The following is a 26,780-nucleotide window of genomic DNA, read 5'->3' on the forward strand; positions in this document are numbered from 1 at the left end:
CATAGAATGCTTTGGTCTTTTACCTAGAGGTTATCTGTGACCACTAAGGAGTCAGTGGAAATTAAGTGCTATGGTAAAAACACCTCTATTTTGGCTGGTGAGCCAAGTTTTCCCCACCACATGTATTATGAATACTGTGTTCTTTCCCCACTGCCCATGTCACACAAGAACTATATGACTGACAGGTTGGTTGTGGTCTATTCAACTGAGGTAACCAACGAGAGGGGTGACATTATATGTATCTGTTGTAAGGCCCTGTGACCCGAGTGAAGGCATATGGAGATGTAGTTACTGTGGAGTTTGTGGTCTTGGACATGGTCCTTTCAGTAAGGGACTTGATGAAGCGCAGATAAGTGGGCTCTGAAGGTTCATGTGGCTCAGGGGGCTCCCGTTTCACTTTTTTGCCATGGGTTTTCTGAGGCACGTAGTCCGGCCCATACTTTTCACACTCTTCCTCTTTCTCACGGGCTTTTTCAGCCATCTTGGCTTCCCAGAGAGCCAAGCCATGTTTGGGCTCATTCAAGCTCTTATGCTGGTAAAAAACAAGTGAGATCCTGGTGGGGTGATTTCTATTTGGATTCTTTAAAGGGGTTGTGGCATGCAGTTCACGCTTTGCACACTCGATGAGGATGGACCCATGAGTTGGAGCCACAGCCACTCCCCCAATGTCAGGATCTAGAAAACTCTGTTCACTGTCAGACCACACCTCATCATTATCCTCTGCAGCAGAAGCCACGCTCTGGACTGGAACTGAAGGCTGTTTTTCCTGACTGCTACCATCATTTAATTTGTGAAAGCCTTCTTGGACAGAAACAATTCTGTCATGGGTAAATATTTTCAACAACCCATTAGCAGTGTGGGAAAGCATGTCATTCTCCTTGTTTTGGAGATGCAGGGCATGAAGAGAACTATTGAACATTCCTGGAGCTCCACTGTAGTTATGGATGATATGAGAAGATAGATGGTGCTCTCCATTTTTACAGTCTACATTTGGATTGCTCAGATTGGGTGGTAATCTCGAGGTGGCTTCCATGAAGTGGCCATCCATCTCCTGAGTGGAGTAAGTAGGAAATGCCCCTACATGGTGTACATTTGGTCTAATAGTACAACTGTTGAAAGCTTCTCCCTGCATATTTTGGTTTCCATAATTCAGGTACTTGGAAGAAAAAGTCTGGCTATTTCCAAACCGCTGCTGGTATAGGGTATGAATAGGTGGTAGGTTTAGTTTAGAGAGACGGTCTTGGCTTGGATATCTATACAGATCCATGGGCTGAGACTGGGGATAATAAGAACCCAGATATGTGGCACAGTTGTCCGTTGATACATTTCCATTGCAATGATATGATGGATATTGACTACTCTGATTCAAAAGTCCAGGATAGGAGTGCATGGGATTAGAATTAAAATATGATCCTGCAGTTTGGGATGAGGTGGAATAGAGGTTCACTGGGTTGGCACCTCCATAAATTTCTGAATTTTGTGACGAACTTGGGTAAGGACTAACTGGATTGGGCCGTCTCATATATAGATTGGTGGGTCCAGAAGAAGAGTAAGAATTGATTGACTCTGACTGAGGGTGGTGTGGCTGCTGCTGCTGGGATTGGTGTTGGGGTTGCTGTGGCTGTGGCGGCTGCTTCTGGAGGTGCTGAGAGTGCTGCATGACAGGTCCTGAAAGACGCAACAATTCTGTGGACAAGAGAAGAGAGAGCAGGGATAACAATAATTATTTTTATGGAGGCTAAAGAGAAAACAACCACTACCAGGACAATGCAACCTCCATCAAACAAGGGTTCTGATCAATATATAGCTTATTATTATTATTATTATTTTTGTCTAAAACATTATAAAAGAAAAGCAAAAACCCTACAACAGTACAATCCAGTAAGTTAAACATGCAGAGAGTATCCATCCCACAGCCATTCCATGGAAAGCATCACATTCTCTGGAGCTCCGCTGTCTTAGAGAATGCCATAACCTATACCAGAAACAGTCTCTTCCCCCCATGCCATTTTCCTCTGCTTCCTTGTTGAAATTCTCTCTTCCTCAAGGAATCTCATGACCACAATCTTCTCCTGGTCTGTAATACCCACTGCACAAGTGGATTAGATAAACAATAGTCATACTCCACTGGCTCATAATTATCTGGTTTAAGTTCATGCCACTCCATACGATATATTCATAAGCACAAGGAGCATGTTTCGTTTTATTTATTCATTACCTAACACTGAGTACAATTTGTTAAATAATTACAATAAACATAAGATTTGTTATGGAAGATTTAGCATCTAATATAATCAGCATGTGATTCCATTTACATGCTTTCAAATAGGGAAATTTACACAGTTGTTGAAGGAATGTTGAGGATACTTTCAAATTTTCAGGTGAAGCGTTGAAAAATATACTTGTTTTATGACCTCATTTTAAAACCAGAAAAAAGTTATATAAATTAAGAACAAGTACACAGAGCTGAAATGATGTGCCTGGGACCCAAAGTGATTGTTACCTGATGAGACCTATTAGAATGAAATAGAAACAAAGTTCTATTTCATTATATATAATGTGCTAGACTGCAAGGTCAGTTTGCACTGCAAGGTGTGTGTTTAAAATCCACCAGTGGCCCAGTGGCTGCTCAAAACCCTAATATGGGTGTCTCTATGAGTCAGAACAATTGGAGATATCAGGAGGTGAATAGAATTTATTTCTCTTACTGTAATTCAACTAATAAACAAATGCTTAGTAAGTATCATCAGAGACCTGGTATGATGATGTAAGGTAAGGATTGGACTTATTAAATCTCTTAATATCTCATTCTTGGTTCGGTGAGTCTGTCTCCAAACTATTAGATCCTCTCTCTACTGCCAACTTCCCTATTTACCATGGTCAAATTAACTACTTCCATTACATTCCTTACCTGTTAAATAATGTTGCCATTTTTATCATAAACTAGAATCCAAAACTTCTCCATCATGCCTGATCCGTACTACTTTAGAGACAATCCAGGAACAAAAACTAAAACTATGACAAATACTAAATAAAATTAACAATGTTTAATTGTAATACAAGCATAACAAAACACAATAGTTTACCTGCCAACTGTTTAGCTTGGCTAGCATTTTCAGACTGTTTTGTACGTGATGCTGACTTTTCTTTTTCATTCTTATTGGAGCTGTTCTCATGAGTGGAAAGCTTCTCGGCTGCAGCTTTCTTGGCCTCTAGTTTCCTTTGCCGGCATGTCTTGACTGGCTCTGCTAACATCCTGACTTTCCGTCGAAAAGAGCTCAGTACCTGAATGGCACCATTTCGTTTTTTCTCCTCCTGACCATCTACACTCCCAAACTCATCCATATCAGACACTTTGTATAAAGGCAGAACATGAAGCTGCTCATCCTCAGGTTTTCCACCAATTTCTCGATTGTCTTCTCTAGTGAGGGTACATACCTGGCAGGGAAATGGTACAGTCTCAGTTTGGGGTCCAAAGTAAAAAAATGTTTCGAGTAAGTATTAGAGTGTATATCTGTGTGTGTGTGTGTGATTTTTCCCTCTCAGTATTTAAATCTGCAGTAGTGGCCTAGCTGGACCAGATAATGGCATGTGCATTCCCTTACAGGCATGCATCTGTTATTAATAAAGAGTGTACCAAAATGGTTTTTGCTATTGTTGTTGTTGTTAAGTGCCATCGAGTCAATTCTCACCCATAGCGGCCCCTATATAGGGTTTCCAAGGAGCAGCTGGTGACAGGGAGGTAGACAAGTTCACATTTAGAATATTTTGTAGTGCTACAGAAGTTTAGTTTACTTGTGGTAAATCAGTTCTTCAGTCATTTTTTATTCTAAGGGAAGAAGCAATACTCCCAACAAAATGAAATAATCTCCCCACTTTTCACATTTCAACACCAGGACATGATATATAAAGCAGCTTAATACTGCTTTACATGACCTGTTTTTGACTCATCATGGCTGAAAGCAGAGAATATCACACAGATGTTTACCTGTGCTTTATTGACTACTCAAAGGCTTTTGATTGTGTGGATCATGACAAGCTATGAGAAGTCTGAGTATTCCTGAACACTTAATTGTACTCATGAGGAATCTGTACATGGACCAAGAGGCAGTTGTTCAAACAGAACATGGGAACACTGAATGGTTTAAAATTAAGAAAGGTGTGTGACAATGTTGTATTCCTATTAAACCTGTATGCTGAGCAAATAATCCCAGAAGTTGGGTTCTATGAAGAAAAACATGGCATCCGAATGGGGGAAGACTCATTAACAACCTGTGATATGCAGATGATACAACCTTGCTTGCTGAAAGTGAAGAGGACTTATAACATTTATTGATGGAGATCAAAGAGTACAGCCTTTGGTATGGATTATATCTCAATGTAAAGAAAACAAAAATCCTCACCACTGAACCAATAAACAACATTCTTATTAATGAAGAAAAGACTCAAGTTGTCAAGGACTTCATTCTTCTTGGATCGACTATCAACACTCACAGAAGCAGCAGTCAAGAAATCAAATGATGTATTGCATTACGCAAAGCTGCAGCACAAGACCTTTTTAAAGTGTTGAAGAGCAAAGATGTCAGCTTGAGGACTAAGATGCGCTTTGACCCAAGCCATGGTATTTTCAATAACCTCAGAAGCATGCAAAAACTGGACAGTGAATAAGGAAGACTGTAGAAGAAATGATGCTTTTGAGTGTTGGAGGAGAATATTGAAAGTGCCATGGGCTGCCAAAAGAACCAATAGATCTGTTTTGGAAGAAGTGCAACCAGAATGCTCCTTGGGAGCCAAGATGGCCAAACTTCGTCTGTCATACTTTGGACAGATTGTCAGGAGGGACCAGTTGCTGGAGAAGGATATCATGTTTGGTAAGGTGGAGGGTCAGAGAAAAAGAGGAAGACTCCCAATGAGATGGATTGGCCAAGTGGCAGCTTTGATGGACTCAAGTGTGGCAACAGTAGTGAGGTTGGCCCAAGATTGGGCAGTGTTTCATTCTGCTGTGCGTAAGGTTGCTATGGGTCGGTTCCAACTTGATGGCACCTAACAACATACCCTTGAACACAAAGAAACTTCACACCTTTCTTTATACCTGGTTCCTTCACTATGTTTACGATATTTTCACATGATACGAAAGTGTAAAACCTAAATTACATAAAGTTAGAGATTTGGGAGAGGTAGATAAATGTCGGGGATGACATACACAAGCACTGAGAAGCTGTGGCCCTGTGACAAGATGGATGAAAATCCAATCCCGGGGCCCCTCCTCAGGATTGCGAGCCATGGACCCTGAGGGCCAAGGAAGTGAACCCCTGAAGTCCAGGGTTCATAGGTTTTTGTGAACTCACTGGTGGGCTACCTCTGTATAATTTTCTTTGGTCTTATTGTTCACTCTATGCTTCTAACTCCAATAATTGTAGCTCCTGAGAAAATGGTTTCTTATGTGCCTCTCTTAATGTCTCCACTATGTTGGCAGTGCGTAGGGTCCTGGGAACAAAACTTTTTGAGGAATAAGCAATAGTCACCTGGGATGCATGTCAGGACTGCATCTTGATATTAACCTGAAGCATGAGCCTTTGATGTCCATATACAACAATGGAACCAAAGCCCCTCTAAAGCCGAGATAGGAAAAAGTCTCCGTAGAGGACTCAGAAAGGCCAGGAACAGGTATATTTTTTACTCAAGGTTTGTAAACAAAGTAGACTGGCAAATCCTGGGAGTATTGATTAGAGGACAATAGTGGCAGCCTCCTCAAACCCCCTCTGGGTATAATCAATTTAACCCAGATGCTCTTCTTCCTCCTGGAACTATATGGAAATGTGATGTAGCATTTAGATGTAGAACCCAGAAAGAAGAAAAGGAATGTGGAAGAGAGACCTCACCTTCTTAGAAAGGTTGAGACTCGTCTCTCATCTTCCCTGGAATTGCAAGAGTAAAGAAGAAAGAATTATTAGTTGATAAATGAAGCCAGATCATGCTCACAAACAAAAGCATGAGCTTTTGTTTGCAAAGTATACAAAGACAGCTTGACTCCCTTCAAAAACCTTATTTTAAGCCTTCTATGACCTTTTAAGTCTTTTTCACCTTTACCCATTATAGATTAAGTGCTAAAAGCATGTTAAGTATCCTTGAGACAATTATGATGTATATTTTAAAATTTGTTCTGTGAATCATTGTGTCCTGTTTTGAATGATTAATCTTATCTGAATAATCACGTCTTTCCTTTGTGAAAAATCCCTCCTTGAGGTAGAGTCAGTGCTGCATGCAATGCAAGGCAATGCAATGCAAGACAATGCAATGCAAGGCAAGGCAATGCAATGTTTGCAGACCAGCCTGCCTTTCAGCTTGCATCAAATTTGCGTGTCTGTCTTTTTTGTGTCTGTTTTGTCTTTCTCTTTCGCCGCCAGATCTACCTACTTCGTGCACTCACTCTTCTGTAGAGGCAGGACCCCGACAGATAAATATCTTAACATTGTTTCTATCTTTACTTTTTTTTTCTTCTTTCTATCTTAAACTCAATTTATTGTTTCTCTTCTCATTTCTTTTTTCCTGGCATAGCTCTGGTATGTACTGTGGATCAACACTGAACTGCGAACCACAGGTCAGCAATTCAAATCTACCAAGTTGCTCCTTGGAAACCCTATGTAGGGTCACTATTGGTTGGAAGCGACTCCATGGCACTTATCAACAACAGTGACAGCAGCACAGTGGTTATGAATTATGTTCCTTATTGCTTTGATAAAGCAATTTGATCATGATTGTAACAGACCTGGCTTATACATAGTCCACCAAGACAATATTCTACATCCTACTATGGTGAGTGGACTACTGGTATGGCTCTATAGGATAAGGAATATAGGATAATAGGATAAGGTTAGTTTGAATCAAAAAGTCTGAGGAATAAAATCAGCCACTCGCCCAAAAACTGTAAAAAGAGCTGCTGTCAGTTGAAACTGATTCAACTGGCACTTAACAACAACAATATTGGTGAGTAGCAACTAGGGCCTTAAAGGTCTGTATGTAGCCATCTAAAATGCAATCTTTAGTCTCTCCCTACATGGAGTAAAGAAGAGTGGGGAAAGTCAAAGATGTAAATTAACAATCAGTCCCAGGTATAATGGACCATCTGCATCACAGCTTCCATGGACAGAAGCATTAGCTGGTATTGTTATTATCAACTGCTCTGGAAGAAATCACATCAGTATGTCCTAAATACAGGAGAATAAAAATGTAGAACAAAACTCAAAATCAAAAGGATATCAAGTCTAAAAAGGTTTGACAAGATGGTAGATTGGGTGGAAGTGCAGTGAGGATCTCCATCAGCAAAAGCACAGAACACTGGATGAAGCAGGCTCAGGGGATGGTGCCAGAATGCTGAACCACATATAAAGGAATATTTAGAAAGTCGGAAGGGCTTACAGCCAGTGGAATTTTCAACAGAAGCAAGAAATCCAGTGCTTTCTAATCCAAGGTGCTCAGCTGCTCCCTGAGTGGCCATCATGGGTGCAACTGAACCAGAGGAGGATCAGAGCAGCCACAGACGCCTGACAGAACCACAAAGATAAAGGTGAGGACATTCTTTTTCTGTATCTGTCATTGGTCTCTCGCTGTCTGCGCACCTCCATTCTGGTGACTAGAGGGGTTGCCTGGGCTAGTGGACACCCCCAGTGGGTACTATTACACATGCACACAGGTATCTTCAAAATTTAGAGAGGCCGTTTCCACTTAAAACCAAACAGCAGCGCAAAACAGCCACAGCTGGCCCTGAACTGTTTATCATTAGGATAAAGGCCTGAATGGGGGTTGTGGTGTGGGACAGGCAGACTAAAAGGGAAACAGGCCAAAAATTAAATCCTGAGTTACGTCACAATGACCAACATCTTGAAATTTCTCAGGAAAAGAGTGAAAAGGGAAGCCCATCCCCTTATCATATCAACCTGGAGGCAATCAGAAAGCATAAAAATTACCAAAACATACACCCATCTAAGTATTAAGGCCACAGCTAACTACTGAATATTCCCTTAAAACAGAAACATGTGACCATATCAGCACATGTCCAGAAACAAGATAACGTGATGGAGACAAATGACCTGGAGTAGACATACACTCTATACTGGAAGGAGGGCAGGCTTTGGACATGCCTGAGAAGGAATTCAGAAAAAAATGATTATAAAATGTATCAAAACACTTTACAATGAAGTTGAGAAAAATAAGGAAGAAGTCAGGAAAGCGCTATAGTAACAATAAAATAAAATAGATACAGCATTGGAAACAATTCAAACCTAGAAAAAAAAGTCCAAATGATTAATAATAGACTATCAGAAATGGACAATACACTGAAAGGGCAAAGGAGTAGAACTGAAGAGATGGAAGCCAGAACTAGTGAAATGGAAGATAATCGCTCAATACTACTAAGATAGAAGAAGAAGCAGGAAAAAAGATAAAAGAATCTGAAGAAGGTCTAAGATTCATGTTGGACAACATGAAGAGGAATAAATTAAGAATTACTGGCATTCCGGAACAGGAAGAATCAAACAAGTCCATAGAGCAGATAATTGAAAAGCTGCTGGGAGAAAATTTCCCTAACATCCTAAAAAGGAGAAGCATTCAAGAAGATCACTGAATCCACAGGAAGGAGAGACACTAAAAGAAAATCACCAAGACATATAATAAGCAAGCTCTCCAAAAATCAAATGTAAGGACAGAATAATGAAAGTAGCTAGGGAAAAGAGAAGTATAACACACAAAGGCAAGCAAATCAGATTAAGTTCAGATCTCTCAACAGAAATCATGCAGGAAAGAAAGCAATGGGAAGACACATATAAAACCTTGAAAGAAAAAAATCTGCTAACCAAGAATCCTCTACCCAGCAAAGCTGTCAATCAAATATGTTGGTGTAATCAAAACATTCCAGGATAAACAGGAGTTTAGGGATTTTGCCAAAGCCAACCCTGAGATGAAAAACAATCTAATGGGAGTTCTGTGGACTGAGAACCAACAAGAATAAACAGCAACTAGAGACTGACTTATGCAGCAGCATCACCCAGAACTCAACTGACAAATGAAGAGTCGAGAACAGAATAAACTATAAGAACAAATTTAGAGTATCTGGGAGGTCAGTCTAGGATCAAAACAGTTACAATGTGAAAGGAGGTAACCAGGAGAACCAGAGATTCAGGTGGTGAGAAGGTCAGGTAGATTACAGGAACAAATAGACTGTCTTAAATGGAAGGAAAAGTTAATGGAATATAAGGTAAACATAATGCCGGGGCGGGGGTAGGGAGTTTAGGGGATGGTGGAGGGAGGTGATGGTAGAGCACAGCGTAAAGGTAGACACATCATAATTCGGCTGTTGGGGATGGCAATAGAAAAAGGGGGAGGGATGGAAGAACAAGGTAGATAGGGCAACACTAAGACAGGTTTGCATGGCCTAAGTGGGACAGAGGTAAACAGTGATGCATGCTCAACCTTGGAACAACAGGGTTCTGTAATACAGGGATGTAGGCATAGTTTATAGAGGAGAAATAATACTAAGATGCTTGACTGTCTTATGTATATTGGTTTCCCTTGCCTACTATTATAAAATAGGCACTATTTTGAGTGGGATAGAAAGGAATGTCAGGAAACATGATTACAGAAAGCTGTAATCAGCCTATAACTAATTGGAATACCTAAAAGTAGTTCTAGAACTTGTCCGGTGAAATAGGCCTCTTGTGGAGCGTTTGCAGAGTATAGGACCTCAGGTGGAATCCTGAGTTCCATCCAGAACCTTCTTAAGTGGGACATCCCCATTAGAAAGGACAAGCAGAACAGCCAGATCAACAGAATGCGGGACCTTATCCAGAGAAGCAGCAACACCAGAGACTGTGACATGGAGAGGGGAGTGGCTGAGAACTCCAGATTCATATGAAGAGAAGGACTAAGAGATAGTGGTCAGGAGGCAGACTTACAGATGTGTTCTTTTGTGGTGTCAATTATTATATATGCCTGAGTGTTTTTTGTTTGTTTGTTTGTTGTTGTTGTTTTTTAAAAGAGCTAAGGTGAATAGAGAGAAATCCCATTAACTGCTGGCACAAGGAGGGGATTGTAATCATTTTTTCCTTCCATTTCTTAGACAGCAGCATAGCTTCCTAATAATGAGCAGGCACTCAAGAAATGATTAGTAATGATTTCAGAGGTCAGGGAAGATAGTAGTGACTATGTTTATTACTCTAGACCAGAGACTAGCAAACTACTTGCTATGGCCAATCAGCCTCACAGCCTATTTTTGTATGGCTTTAAATAGTCAAGCATACAAACAGAAAGTTGTGACAAAAATCAAGTGTAGCCTGCAAAATCTAAAATATTTACTCTGTAGATCTACATACAACAGGTTTTACAACTCCTGCTCTAGAACAAACCAATACCTTTTATGCTTCATTAATAGAAACTCCACAACTGCTTCTTAAAATTATCTCATCTTTCTCATTAGCACCCTGAATTCTTTTCTTTCCTGGTAGAAACTTCCATGCCTGGCTTCCATTTTTCATCTTGTATGTATGTTGATGACCCATTAGATGAATATAGTTTCTTGATTTTCTTAAAAAATTCCCTCTTTAGTCTATATCAATTGACTCAATGGCACTTAACAACAATTCTATTACATACCTCTGTACATGCAAAGAAACACCTAGGACTTTGTTGGTATGAAACATTGCTTGGCTTAGCCCATTTTTGTATCACCATAGCCTCCTATTAACAAAACGAATCCATTCTTTTCATGTCATAATGGGTTCATCTCATGTACTGTCATAGTCTTTCACACTATAGCAGTTAACATGAAAGTAAATCAACATGCATTTCTCATTTGTACTTTTCTTTGTGAGGTGGATTGGCACCTTGGTTTGTGTAAACTGATCATAATCTACCAGATATGACACTGAGTACGGAGGATTTTTTTTCAGCCAAATGTAGCTAGTGATGCATACTCTACTACTTACTACGTGTCAATTTTGTATTGCTATGATGCAAAAAGCTATGCCACAGATATTTCAAATTTGGCAGAGTCATGGATGACAGGTTTCAGTGGAGCTTCCAGACTAAGATTGACTTGGAAAAACTGTGTTGACCTGCTTCTGAAAACTAGCCAATGAAAACTCGATGGATCATTACAGAAAACTGTCCAGTCATAGTGCTGGAAGATAAACACCATAGGTTGAAAGGCACTCACAATGCAATGAACACAAGATGTTGACACTCAAGATCTTGAAGATGGGACAAGAAGGGTAACATTCCATTCTGTTGCATATAAGTTGTAGGTGACACAATGACAACAAATAGCACCAATATAGTCACTGGTTGATATTAGTGCTAAACGTTTAAATTATGATCATGCACTTATCAATAGTACTTTAAAAATATGCCAAAAGAACTAATTATGCCAAACAAGGTCACCACACATCTTGGAGTGACATCTTGGAGTGAAAACTGCCAAGAAGATACTACCGTAAACAAATGCTGCAAACGCCTCAGCTGCTGCCATTACTGTCCTCAGCCCCACTTACCAACGTGCTACCATTCTGCATGTTGTGCAAGTCTCTATGGGCATGAGCACAGAAGTCCAGACAGGCAGTAACCCCTGAGAATGGTCGACCTCCCTTCAGACCCAGGCGGCACTCTGATGCTCTGTCTTCATATTCAATCTGAAAAACAATAGTGCATTTATGTGAGAATGCAGAAGCACGTTACTTAGAAACTTAAATAATGTGTGTTTTACTAATGTGTATTTTCATCTACAGAAAGAATGGAGAGACACAATATAGAGCGAATACATTGACACAGTACTTGTGAAGTATAATTGATAATGTTGTTGTTGTTAAGTGCCTGCAGGGGTTTTCAAGGAACGGCTGGTGAGCTAGAACTGCTTACCTTGCAGTCCAAGAGTATTAACCCAGGACTCTATTGTTAATGTTGTTGTTTGTTGTTGTGAAGTGCTGTCGAGTCAATTCCAACCCATATTGACCTTGCATATGGTTTCCGAGAAGCAGATGGTGAGTTTGTACTGCCAACCTTGCAGTTCAAACAGCTTTGCAGTCTGGTGCATTATTTACTGGTTATTAGACTAAGTGTTTTAGAAAATATTAACTTAATAATAACCAGATTTTCATATGGTGAAAATGTTTTAAAACAGTCTTACACTAAGCTGTTGTTGCAGTTAAGTGCAGTTGAGTCAGAACTGACTCATACTGATCCTGGACAGGGCTTCTGAGGAGTGAACTTGTGAACTTGAACCATGAACCCTGTGGTTCAAACTGACGCTGCAGTGGAAATCAACATTGTAGCCAAGAGAGCTTTGGAGCTTTGGAGCGAGCATGCCTGAGGGACCCAGCATTCACCGAAGACCCACCTGAAAGAGGGATGCCATCTGCATTCCCATTGAGGTCCCCCCTGCAAGAGTACCAGCGAGCCAGCCACAGCAGAGAAGACTTTAAGAACTATTTAATCCTTGGGGAACTGGATAAACCCCAGAGACATTCTGCTGTTTTGCTTGTCGGGCGTGGGGAATGGGGAGTTAATAGATGTTACTGATTTTGCATTCGTCCATCAACCATCATAGGCTTTATCCCCTGTTAAAGTTTTCAGAAGCTAGGCAAAGCACTGCAGTGCCTAGCCCTCAAACGTGCCATGTGCCTTTGCTCTCAGGTCAAGAATCACTGCACAAACAGAAATTGTTACCTTTTTTTGCCCTGCCCATCATGTAAATCAAATGTCTAGGGACATTAGTCTCGCTCATATGATCTGAGAGTAAATAGACAAAGGCTCACAAAACAGGCTAAATGCTTTAGAGAAAGGAAGACCGCTTAAGGGAAATAAGACCCAATATATCCAGACTACACTCCCAGCTAAGGTTACCCAAGGTATAAGTAGATTTGTGTTATCTTTCAGTAACCCAGAAATTAATTGGAACTTAATCCAACAGCATTTTAGGAGGTTGTGGAACAATATACACTTGTCTGGGGATATTCATCAGCTACACGCTCAAATTTATGATATAAGTAATTCTCAAAGTGAACACTGCGTGGCTACCCATTTGCTACCCATGCTAGAGAATAAGATCCCCTAGGAACTGGATTGAACTTCAGCATAGTGATCCTGCTTGGTCACCTTAGAGCAGGTGGTGGGCCGGCAACGTCGGGCGCATGGGGTCCCCAGCTGATCTCCTCCCTCCCTGCCTTCCTCGGATGGCGGCTGTTTATGCTGGACGTGTGGCCAGAGACGGGTAAGGATCACGTGGAACCTCGGCTACTTGGGACAGAGACATTGCCATGCTGCAATGAGTCTCAATGACTGGTAAGACTGAGGAATTCGCACTGACCACCTAAGACAGGCAGCGTCCCTTAAACAATCAATAAATAAGGAGGACTCAGATGCAGACAGCACAGACCCGGTCAGGAGGCCAAGCCCCTGTGGGCCCAAGCGTAGTTGACCGTCCAAACCATAGGCTCTGAGGATCAGACTCTAGCCACCTAGTAGACATAACAAACTGTCCCTCATCTGATTATTCAGTAATGCTTGTTAGTAATCTCATACGTGAGCCCTGGATATCCACAGACAAATGTAAAAACCTCCCCTAAAAGCCGAGACTGTAAATTCCAATAAGCCAAGTCCCCCCCCATCCAAAAAAAAAAAAAAGCTAAAGAGGATAGAGAGAAACACTGTAAACTGATGATATATACCAGGGATAATAATGTAATGAAACAAGCTATATGAATGGTTGAATGTGAAACTGATGATGTGCCCTGTAAACTTTCACTCAATGCAAAATAAAAACATTTAATTAAAAAAAAAACAAAAACAAAAAAAACCCCAACAATATCTCTTATATACAAATTTTCAAATGTGCTATGACCATGAAATAATTTTAAAATAAAAATAATGTATAGATCCATCACTGAAAAGTTTTCTTTTTCCTTTTTATAAGCTATCTCTCCCACTCACATCCTACCCTCCTCTTCCTAAGCAACAACATATTTGTTGGTTTTCTGTTAGTATTCGTTAGTTGGCAATTTTATTTAAATATTTCCATTTGGAGTTCATTTTTTATCTACGGTATTAAGTTAAAGGTCCAGTTTAACTTTTTCTATTTGATCAATCATAAAAATATTACCATATACCACATCCCAAAGGATTACCTTTGTTGAAATTCAATCGACCATATATAAAGGGGGTTCTAAAAGTTAGTGGGAAAATGTCATTATTTTTCCATTTCATTTACCCACAAACTTTTTAAAGGCTCAATGTATACTGGATCTATTTCTAGACTCTTCTACTATAATTCATGACTATATATTATGCTAACACCATATTTAATACATTTTTAAAGCAGGTCCTATACATCCTAAGGAGCTCCGGTAGTGTAGTGGTTATAAAATGGGCTGCGAACCGCAAGGTCAGTAGTACGAAACTACCAGCTGTTCCGTGGGAGAAAGATGAGACTTTCTGCTCCTGTACAGATTTACAGCCTCAAAAGTCCTGTACAGGGTTGCTATGAGTTGGAACCAACTCCACGGCACATAACCACCACCAAACATGCTAAATTCTGTTCTCTTAAAAAATTGCTTTGATAATTGAAATCACATAACCATACAAATATATATATAAAAAGTTTGTGGAGAAATTCCTTTATCTCTTAAATCCATTTATCCATGAACTGTTTTGAAGTCCCTGTGTGTGTGTGTGTGTGTGTGTGTGTGTGTGTGAGAGAGAGAGAGAGAGAGAGAGAGAGACAGACAGACAGACAGACAGACAGACAGACAGACAGAAAGGGGGTAGGGTGAGTAAGTGAAAATATTTTGCTACAAATTCATTGTTTTCTTAATAAAACAAAAATATCGAAGCTATTTAGCAAAAGATGACATGTATGGAAACATGTACAGTACAGTACCAATGAATTACTTTCAATGTGTTTAAATTATGGACTTGGTAGCTTGTTAGAATCCATAGTTTGATTTAATGAATAAATTTTGGATGACCCAGTTTTAATATTCAGAAACAGAACACCGCAAAGTGTTTGGAAATAGGTAGATCACGGAAATAGTTCAAATCATTGCATTAAGTAATTACACTTACCTGATTATCATATGCATCAGGTGCAAGTTTCTTGTATGTTGGTGCCATAAGAGTAGACAGGTTTTGCAAGTGAGACTCTAGTTTTTCTTCCTGTATAAAATGAATAACTCTATATATTAAATTCCAAATCAGTTCTACATATGATAGACATTATGAGATTTCCCTCCCTTTAAATTGAGTCCACATTATATAGTGCCTTTCTTGTTAATTAATGAAAGCATCTTGAAAGCATGACTGTATTCTAAGTAAAAAGTATACACTATCACCCATTTTTGTTTATACTATTAAATATCTACCTGTCTGGTATCTTCGTAAGATTTCTACTTTGCATGCAGAATTTTGGCTCTTTATAAGTATTTTTGTCCATTGGGAGGTGGGTTAGAAGAATGAAGCCATATGGTGATATTCTCTACTCTGTTCAAATTGAACAAAGGATTTGCTTGGTTTAATTTGTCGATTTCCAAATTCTGTATTTAAAACATGTTTATGAAATTGGCACTTCAAATATTTGAGACTTCATGTATTTCTTAGAACGACTACAAGTTAATGGATGATTTATATATGGGTAAAATTCTCATAGCTCAAGTTGGGTATATATAAACAAAAAGACACTGGATAGAACGAAGTAATCAGTAAAGAGAATTTATGCTGCTTTGATATGCTGTTGCTGAGTCAGTTCCAACTCAACATTCCTGTATAGGGTTCACAAGGAGCAGATGGTGGGTTCAAACCAACCTTGTAGGTTAGCAACCCAGTGCCACAAGGACTCTATTTTTGGTATACCGAAGTATAACAGAGTATATAAAGTTACTTTATAAAGTTATAATAATATTGCTTAAATCATTCATTTATGAAATTATATTATGCCCTGTTAATGGGATCCATAGTGTTCATTTTGTCTATTGTCATCAATTCTCTATGCAAAAAATAGACATTATACATCAACTAGTACACTAACCTCTTTTGGGTCATCCCCAAGCAGTTTAAATTTCCTTGGGATCTTGCTTCTAGCAAATTTACATCCATTGTAGTACATGCTCCATGAACAACCAAAAGAAAAGGAAGCACCACAGGTCTCTGGGTCCAGCCCCTGACAAGCACAGGTTCTCCTGAAAAATCAAAGGACAACATTTGTGGATATAGATGATAAGATTACCTAAGTTGTCAGCCTCATAAAATAATTATATACACTATTAATTGCAAGAGCTCTGGTAGTGTAGTGGTTACGAATTGGGCTGCGAACCTTAAGGTCAGCGGTTCGAAACTACCAGCCGCTCCACAGGAGAAAGATGAGGCTTTCTACTCCCGTAAAGATTTACACCCTTGGAGATCCTGTACAGGGTCGCTACGGGTCGGAACTGACTCGGCGGCACTTAACAACAACAACAACATTAATTGCAAAGGGCTTCAAAATTTTCTGGAAAAATGGAATTGAAGTTAATGTAATTTTTCTATATTGTAAGTTGGAATCAACTCAACAGCACATAACAAGAACAACACAGTCACAAAGAGAAAGCATCCATGTAATTAGCACTCAAACTAAGAAGAAAAACACTTAACTACCACACTAAAAGCACCTCTCATACTTTTCCAGGCACTGTTCCTTAAGAATAATTTATATCAGTGTAGAAGTCCAGATGTTAGAAGATGTTGTAGATAAGCACTGGATTGCTATCACAAGGTCGGTGTTTCCAACCAACCAGTTTTGCCTCAGAAAGCCAAGACAGGGTCACCATTTGCTGGACTGAGTAGAAGGCAACAACAAACTTACTAAAGATTTCCATTAAACTTTACCAGCTCTTTTAAACTTGTTCAAATACATGAAGGTAACTACTTCACAACACAAAACTAAATGGATTGGCAATCACAAAACACAGGAAGAACTTTAAATAGGTATGTCAATTGCATTCCCCCAGGGAAACCACTGAGAAAATAACTCTTAAAAAAATCATTAATTAAAAAATAAAAGAAAGAAAAAATTTCTATTACTGGCCACTTAAAATTGAGTCTGATTACAAATTTAGAAACTCATTTGAACTCTTCTTTTAATAACAAAGCTAAGTGCCTTACATTTCATTCTCTTTCATTTTACTATCATATATTTTCCCTTTGGTTAAGTTGTAAAAGTATGCCATTTATGGACTAATTTAAGTGAGAAGTCATGTAAATTGATGGCAAAGTATTTTATTTAAAACACGTATTATAAGGGCAAAAAAAGAGAGAAATGGTAAAAATGCTATGAGAAAATATTTTAAATGGAAAGCAGTAATGTAAAGAGAAATAAGAAATGCACACACACACAAAAAAGGGGGAAACAAAAAGGCAGACAAGTTGTATCTTATTAGCTGCAACATTAATATAAATGGAACAAACACTCAAACAGCATAGTACAAACAACATGCAGACAATTGTACCATGCTGCTCTATTTAGTCTGCTTGGCTCCAACTCTTAATAAACCTATGTAGGATTTCTGAGAATTGGATCGTGGTTTTGAACTACAGACCATGCAGTTATCCTACAGTGCCACATCAGAATTCTGAATATATTAGAATACCATCCCTCAAAAACAAATTCCATAATCCCAAAGATATGCTGTTTATAATGACCAAAGTGGGAATCACAGAAGAACATAGAACACTTATAAACATGAACTTAAATGCAACATAGACGAAGGGGATAACTGTTGTTCCACAAGAGGGGACTGCAATCATTGAAAGGAAACAAAATACACTATTTGTTGACTGTAAAGCTGGTTATCTTGTCTGTCAACCTTCACTCAATTCACAAGTAAAAAAAAAAAATAAACAAATAAAATGATACAAAATATATCCTCCAGTGACAATGAATGAAGCAGAAATGAGGAATACAAATTTGGCAAGTTCATAAATCTGTGAGAAAATAATCATGGGTTAAACAAGCATGTTGTTATTGTTATGTGCCATGGAGTCAGTTCCGACTCATAGCAACCCTGTACAGTTTCCGAGGCTGTAAATCTTTACGGGAGCATAAAGCCTCATCTTTCTCCCACGGGACAGCTAGTAGTTTTGAACTGATGACCTTGCAGTTCACAGCCAGATTCGTAACCACTACGCTTGTTGTTGTTGTTGTTAAGTGCCATCGAGTCGGTTCCGACCCATAGCGACCCTGTATAGGGTTTCCGAGGGTGTAAATCTTTACAGGAGTAGAAAGCCTCATCTTTCTCCCGTGGAGCAGCTGGTAGTTTCGAACCGCTGACCTTAAGGTTCGCAGCCCGATTGGTAACCACTACGCTACCAGAGCTCCTTTAACCACTACGCTAGGAAGGGTAAATTTATCAATATAATAGCTTTACTAGCCTTCCAACTTAAGAAAGCATGAAAAGAGCAAACTAAGAAGAAAGCAAATAACATAGAGAAAAATGAAACAGAATACAAAATTGGTTCTTTGAAAAATGAACAAAATTATTTAAAATTGTGGAGTGAACTGTATTCCAAAAAATTTATAACTGTGAATGTGAATATGTTTTGCTAATGAGTTCATAGTAAGTGTACACTGAATCCTAAATCTAACTAACTGTAGCTTTGAATTATAAAAAGAGTAGAATACACAGAGAGTGGTGCACAGCGAAGAACAGATGCCATGTAATGATCAATGAACACCAGTTTTACTGGAAGTCATCAGAAAGTAGGAGAGAAGCCCACTGACAGAGAGAATTGACATGGATGTTCAAGATTCTGATTTGGAATTTTAATCTCAAAAAGAAAAGAGAGAAAATAAATGTCTACTCTTTGAAGTCATTCATTTCTTGTATTTGCAGCACTAGATAGGTAAGAAATAGAGCAAAAAGAAAAAGAGAGAGAAGACTCAAATTTCTAAAGTCAGAAATGAAACAAGAGACATTAGTACAAACTTACATACATAAAAAGTAAATTCTAAGAACTACCTTGAAAATATTTGGATAGCTACATGATATGGACAAAAATTACTAGAAATACAAAAATAATCTAAGTGGATTCAGGAAGAAATAGAACACAGAATACACCCTCTATTTACTATCATCATGGTTATAAAAGATGAGGTAATTGAGAAAATTGGCAATATGTGAAAATAAAGAATGACCACATGAAATCACAAAATGGAGGATTTATTCTATAATTGCCAAGCCACTGGCACAGCGAAATTGGCATATAACCTTAACCACCACAGACAAGATGATTCTTCCCTTGTTAAGTTGGCATTCATTAATATTAATTGTAGGTTGTTCATGTACAAAATAGCTGGATAATAGATTTTATTATAAAATTCCACTAGTTATTTCAGAATGTGGTGGCTTGTGTAATTTGGTGATATTGGAAACTATGGCCTTAGTGGTTTATTTTTTAACTTTTTATTGTACATTGAGTCAATCTTTACAAAGCAGACCATCAGTTTTACATTCAACATATACTTTGCTTCATTACATGATTGCAATCCCCTCCATTTACCAACAGTTAACTGCAGCTACCTCTGTTTAATTTAATAATTCACTTTAACAACTGCATTCCTCTCTGTGCCTTCAGCTACCTTCATCTTTCCTCTGCTAATCTTCTTGCTTTGTATTCCCAGCCCTGTCAATGAATGTTAACAGTGTGTTTACCCTCTACCCCATGGTAATTTTGCTCACCCCGCCACCAGAACCATCATAAGTTATTTCTTGTATTAAGAAAACATTTTTGTTTTTGGTTTGGTGGGGTTTTTTTCTGTTTGTTTAACTTTTTACAGTGCTGGTTTCATGCAATGTTTGTCCTTTTGCAATTGACTAATCTCACTCAGTATGCCCTTCAAGTTCAACCATGTTGTACTGTTTCACAGATTCATCTACATTCTTCAATGTTTTGTAGTACTCCATTATCTGCATGTACCAAAGATGCTTAACCATTCTTATGATGATGGGCATTTAAGCTATCTCCATCTTTTTGACATGTAGACAGCATATTGAAGGATCCGATTTTCTGATCCATTCTGCTCTTTGTATCTTGACTGGTACATTTAATCCATTTACATTCAGTGTAATTATCAATAGGCATGAATTGATTGTTGTCATTTTTCTTAATCTTGAGTTACCATTTGGACTTCTAAATGAAATAAGTACTTTAGACTGAAAAATTGATCAAATATTCTAACTTTTACAAGTCAGAAGTACTGACAAAATAATTTGAATTTACACAAAACAAATAAGTGAATATATCATAAATAAATAATAAGAAATTTACCATTTAAAAAAACCGTAACAAAATAATGAAGCCAAGCAAAAATCATCAATAGATGAAAAGTCTTCAGATAAATATTTGATGGAGAATTTTATGATTGATGGATTAACTTGGCAAGTCCTGAACACCTGTCAGCAATTATACATCACTAAAAATATAAATACTAAACATTCTGTGTCTATGAATGGATCTGAAGTATTAAGAAGACTGCAGCATTACTTTGGAGCACTTTTTCAAAGACACACATTTATGTGGGAGCTTTAAAAAGTTTACGGGAAATTTCATTATTTTTAATTTAACTTTTTTCATGAACCTTTTGAAGCCCCTCATTGTTGTTATGTGCCATTGAGTGGGTTCCGACTCATAGCGACCCTGTACAGGGTTTCCGAGGCTGTAAATCTTTACGGGAGAAAAAAGCCTCATCTTTCTCCTGCCGAACAGCTAGAAAAAAGCCTCATCTTTCTCCTGCCGAACAGCTGGTAGTTTCGAACTGCTGACCCAGAGGTTAGCAGCCTGATTTGTAACCACTACGCTACCAGAGCTCCTTAAAGTCACCTTGAAATATACTGGGACTCTACCAATGCACAAAAGTTGCTGGAAATAGAAGAAGATATTAGTTCAACCATTTCAAGCGGTAGCATATGATGAAGAGCCATGATACTGAAGATTGAATGAGGAAGTCCAGAGTGCATTAAAGTCATTGGCAAAGAATAAGGTTCTCAGAACTGATGGAAAACTAATTAAAATCTTTCAAGGACTGGAGGCAATCACTCATCTATGGCAAGTAATCTGGAGACAACTACCTGGCCAACTGACTGGAAGAGACCCTGTGCCCATTCCAAAGAGAGGAGACCCAAAAGAAAGGGGAATTCATTGGACAATTGTCATTAATATCCCATACAAGCAAAATTTTGCTAATGATAATTTAAAAGCAGCTGTAACCACACACTGACAGAGAACTTCCACAGGTTAAAGCTGGATTCAGTCGAGGATGAGGAATTATATGAAGAAAAATGTGGCATCAGGATAGGTGAAAGACTCATTCACAATCTGTGATATGTAGATAATACAACCTGGCTTGCTGAAAATGAAGAGGACATACTGATGAATTCTGAAATTACTTACTGATGAAATGAAAGAGCACAGTTTTTGATATGGGTTGCACCTCAACGTGAAGAAAACAAAAATCTCCATCAATAGATCAATAAATGACAACCATATAAATGGAAAAAAATAAAATTGTCAAAGGCTTCATCTGGAAGGAAGCAGGAGTCAAGAAAACATTTGCATTAGGCAAATCTGCACAAGACCTCTTTAAAGTGTTGAAGAGCAAAGGTGCTAGTTTCAGGACTTAGGTGAGCCTGACCCAAGCCATGGTATCTTCAATAACCTCATATGCATGTGGATTTTGGATAATGAATAATAAAGATGATAGAAGAATTGATGCATGTGAGCTATGGTGTTGGAGGAGAATATTGAAAGTGCCATGGATTGCCAGAAAAACAAATCAATATTATGTGGAAGAAGTACAGCCAGAATACTCCTTGGAAGCCAGGATGGCCAAATTTCATTTCTCATACTTCAGACATATTATCTAGAGGAAATCAGAGCCCCTATAGAAAGTATCATGTTTGATTAAAAGGAGGATTGTACAAAAGACCCCCAAAATAAGATGGATTGGCACAGCAGTAGCAGTGATTGGCTCAAAAAAGACTGCAATTGTCAACAGCTTCATTTTTCTTAGCTCGTGGAAACAGCAGTCAAGAAGCATTTGCACTAGGCAAATCTGCACAAGATCTCTTTGAAATATTGAAGAGCAAAGATGTCAGTTTCAGGACTAAGGTGAACCTGACCCAAGCCATGGTTATCTTCAATAACCTTATATGCATGTGAAAGTTTGATAGTGAATAACAAAGATCATATAAGAATTGATGGATGTCAGCTATGGTGTTGGAGAAAAATATTGCAAGTAGCATGGACTGGAGAAGGTACCATGTTTGATAAAATGGAAGATTGTACAAAATACCCCAACATGATGCCAGCACAGAGGTAGCAGTGCTGGGCTCAAATGTAATAGAGATTGTGAGGTTGGCGCAGGACTGGGCAGTGAGTCATTCTGTTCTACAACACTAAGAAGTGAATTGTTGAATCACATGGCACTGTGGAATAAAGTATTGTTAATCTTATAGTTTACAATTTACTATTCTGGAAATGACAAATTTAAGAGAGATTGTGCCACATCAGGAAAAAGAACATTTCAAGTTCCTGTCATACAATGCCACTCCAGGGGTCTATAAATAAACATAACTCCTAAAAACTCATGGAGGGAAGTTGAGAGGGAGTGGGTCTTTTATCTTGTTATGAATTTTATAGGTATATTTTTGAGAATACAAGGGGGCTTGCTTTAATAAGATACATATCTTTCAATTACATTTTTACACAAAGTTTTGAAGCCCATCCACTAGCCCACTATAAGCTGTATCATCTGTCATAGATTGATGTGAGGTCCCACAAAATATGTTATCAACTTGGATAGATAATGATTTTCAATGGTTTGTCAACTGTGTAATGCTGTAATTACATAGCTATCATGTGGCAATTAAATGAGATCCCCCATAATGTGAACTGATAAGATAAATCACTAATAGGATTAAGGGTCAGCTGCCATACCTTTAATCCTATCACCACTTAGATGATCTGTCAGCCTGGGTTGTGGCCTGCAACACCTTTTATCTTACAAAAGATTAAAGGAGAAAGAAGTGTGCAGAGGGTAGAGTACATCCTTTGGGATACCTGCACTGTGGGTCTCCTGGATGCTGTGAGGAATTGTTACAAGGGAACATGGGAGATCTCCAAGGAACACTGGGCCTGACAATGCAGGAGGGAGACATTTTTACTCAGGGGGTGGGGAGGAGGAAATACGAGAGAATAAATTTGCTTACTGAACAAAACATAAAATTGAAGATCTATATTGAAGCACAATGCTGTGTTAGAAAGGATAATATGTATATGCCTACAAGGAAGACCAGTTATCAGAATATCTAAACTGGAAGAAATGAAGTAAAAGAGCTGAAAAGAAAATTTCAAAGAATAGCTTGACAACAAAAAGTATTATAATGAAATTTTCAAAATGGAAATTGAGCAATTTCATGAGGTAGCATATGGTATTGCAGGAAGAAGTTACACTAAATACACATATATATGAGAGGATTGCAATTGTAATGAAGCAAAGAATAAGATTTGTTGAATGTAAAACAGATATTCTACTCTTAGCACTGTGGGTTAATGCTCTGGAAAGAAAAGTCTGAGCCAAAAATAGGTTATTCAAGCTCACCAGCCTCTCCTCAGAAACCCTATACAGGGTCACTAAGGGTTGGAACTGAGTTGATGGCTCTTAGACAACAAAAACAATAAAACCTTCACTCAATTCACAATATATCATTAAAAACCAGTTTGTGGAAGAGAACAAAAAAGATGGCAGATCAGGTAGAAGTGCAGTGAGGCGCTCTATCAGCAACAACACAGGATACCAGACCAAGGAGGCTTAAGGGATGGTGCCAGAACTCTGAACCACATATAAAGGAATATTTAGAAGGTTGTAAGGCTTACAGCTAGGGGAATTTGTAGCAGAAGCAAGAAATCCATTGCTTTCTCATCTAAGATGCTCAGGTACTCCCAGAGCTGCCATCTTGGGCAAGACCAAGCAGGGAAAGGAACAGAGTAGCCACAGACGCCTGACAGAACCACGTAGATAAAGGCATGGACACTTTATTTCTATCTGTTCATAGGTCCCTCGCTGTCTGCACACCTCCATTCTGGTTATTAGAGGGGGTGTCTGAAAGAGTGGACACCTCACCCCCACTCCCAGAGAGTTCAACTACACATGAGCACAGATCTCCTCGGAATTTAAAGTGACAGTTTCCTCTTAAAACCAAACGGCAGTGCAAAATGGCCACAGCTAGCTCTAAACTATTTATAACTACAAAAAAGGCCTGAATGGGGATTGTGGAGCAAGACAGGAAAACTAAAAAGGAAACAGGCCCGAAAACTAAATCCTGAGTTACATCACAATGACCAACAGTGGCATCTTGAAATTTCTAAGGAAGAAGAGTAAAAAGGAAAGCCTATCTCCTGATCACATCTACCTGGAGGCATTAAAAAAAATACCAAAAAACATACCCATCTAAGTATTAAGGCCACAGATAACCCCTTAATATGACCAAAAAAACAGAAGCAGATGACCATATCTGCACATGTCCAGAAATGATATAAAGTGACTGAGGCAAATGAGCTAGAAGTAGACCGACACGCCATACTGGAAGATGGGCAGGCTTTGGAAATGCCTGAGAAGGAATTCAGAAAAATGATTATAAACTGTATCAAAACACTATATAATGGGAGTGGAGAAAATAAGGACGAAGTCAGGAAAGCACTACAGGAACAATCAAATAAGATAGATACAGCACTGGAAACAATTCAAAACCTACAGAAAGAGGTCCAAATGATTAATAATAAAATATCAGAAATAGACAATACACTGAAAGGGCAAAGGAATAGAATTAAAGAGACAGAAGCCAGAACTAGTGAGCTAGAAGATAAATCTCTCAACACTACTAAGATAGAAGAGCAAACACAAAAAAAGGATTAAAAAAATCTGAAGAAGGACTAAGATTCATGTTGGACAACATGAAGAGGAATAACTTTAAAGAATTATCGGCATTCCAGAACAGGAAGATCACACAAGTCCACAGGAGATAGTTGAAGAGGTTCTGGAAGAAAATTTTCCTAATATCCTCAAAAGTGAAAAGATAAGCATTCAAGAAGTTAAACAAACCCCAGGAAGGATAGACCCTAAAAGAAAATCACCAAGTTCTCCAAAATCAAAGATAATGACAAAATACTGAAAGCAGCTAGGGAAAAGAGAAGTGCAACATACAAAGGCAAGCAAATCAGATTAAGCTCAGATCTCTCAACAGAAACCATTCAGGTAAGAAGACAATGAGGAGACATATTTAAAACCCTGAAAGAAAAAAAAAAAAAAACAATTGCCTCCCAAGACTCCTCTACCCAGCAAAGCTGTCATTCAAATACCATAGTGTAATCAAAACATTCCAGGATAAACAGAAGCTAAGGGATTTTGCCAAAGCCCACCCTGCTATGAAAAACATCCTAAAGGCAGTTCTGTGGACTGAGAAACAAGAACAGACAACAATTAGAGAATGATGTATGTGGTAGCATCACCCTGAACTCAACTGACAAATGGAAGAGTCAAGAACAGAATAAAATTATAATTACAGAGCATCTGGGAGGTCAGTCTATGATTAAAACAATTACAATATGAAAGAATGTAAACACAGAGGAATAGAGATCCAGGTGGTGGGTAGGCAGGTAGATTACAGGATAAAATAGACTGTCTTAAATGGAGGGAAGAATTAATGGAATATAAGGTAGCCACAACAATGGGGTTAGGGAGGGGAGTTGAGTTCAGGTGTTGGGGAGGGCAATGCAAGAAGGGGGAGGAGGTGGAAGAAAAAGATAGATAGGGGAACATTAAGACAGGTTTGCATGGCCTAGTGGGACAAAGGTAAATAGTGATGCCTGCTGAATCTTGGAACAACAGGGCTCTGGGATACAGGGATCTAGGTATAGCTTGAAGAGGGGAAATAATACTAGAATACTTGACTGTCTTATAAATATTAGTTTGCCTTGCCTACTATTGTAAAATAGACACCTGAGTGGGATAGAATGGAATGTTGTAAAACATGATTATAGAACATCTGTAAGCCTGTATTCAGCCTATAACTGACTGGAATACCTAAGAGGGGTTCTAGAACTTGCCCAGTGAAATAGCCTCTTGCAAAGCCTTTACAGAGTATAGGATCTTAAGTGGAATCCTAAGTCCCATACAGAACCTTATGAGGTGGGGCATTCCCACTAGAAAGGACAAGCACACCAGCCTGGTACAGCTACAGTAACAGAAGATCTTCAAAGAAAGGTCATCAGGAAAAACCCAAAACAAAAACGTCAGCATGACTGGCTACTACAAGAATAAGCAAGCTGTTCGCCAGGAAGACATCAATGCTAGCAATCTAGTGCCTTCAGGACAAACTCCCCTCTAAGACTGAAACTCAAAGGGAACGGACAAACAAGCATGTAAGCTTGCTGGGGACCACACTGGTCTACTGTTGAGTAGAAGAGGGGGAAAGGCAGCAATGAAGAAATGGGCTGAGTTCAACCACAGTTCATTGACTCCTGTTGACCTGGAGATGAGAGAGAAGAGGAAGAGCTGGTTGGTCCAAAGTGTGGTGAGACCTGGGAACACTTGAGCCCATGGACAAGGACACAGCCACAGAGGGATAGAGAGTGAAGCATCCAGCTGATATTAAGTGAGGGGAGATGCACAAGAACACCCAAACTTGCAGATAGTACCCATTTGACCTTGC

At 38.8% G+C, this 26,780-nt stretch overlaps 1 protein-coding gene across 1 annotated transcript in view; it reads right to left on the minus strand.

Annotated features, from left to right (window-relative positions):
* Positions 1–232: 232 nt before the first annotated feature.
* The window catches only part of TET2 (tet methylcytosine dioxygenase 2), a 38,399-nt gene continuing 11,851 nt past the window's right edge, over positions 233–26,780 (minus strand). The window contains exons 5-9 of the mRNA XM_006874557.1: positions 16,067–16,217; positions 15,109–15,198; positions 11,544–11,681; positions 3,087–3,438; positions 233–1,686 (exon numbers count right to left, since the gene is read on the minus strand). Coding sequence (XP_006874619.1) covers positions 233–1,686; positions 3,087–3,438; positions 11,544–11,681; positions 15,109–15,198; positions 16,067–16,217 — 2,185 coding nt within the window. The remainder of the gene's footprint in view (positions 1,687–3,086; positions 3,439–11,543; positions 11,682–15,108; positions 15,199–16,066; positions 16,218–26,780) is intronic.

This window comes from Chrysochloris asiatica, unplaced genomic scaffold (assembly GCF_000296735.1).
Source record: "Chrysochloris asiatica unplaced genomic scaffold, ChrAsi1.0 scaffold00285, whole genome shotgun sequence".
Taxonomy (NCBI): domain Eukaryota; kingdom Metazoa; phylum Chordata; class Mammalia; order Afrosoricida; family Chrysochloridae; genus Chrysochloris; species Chrysochloris asiatica.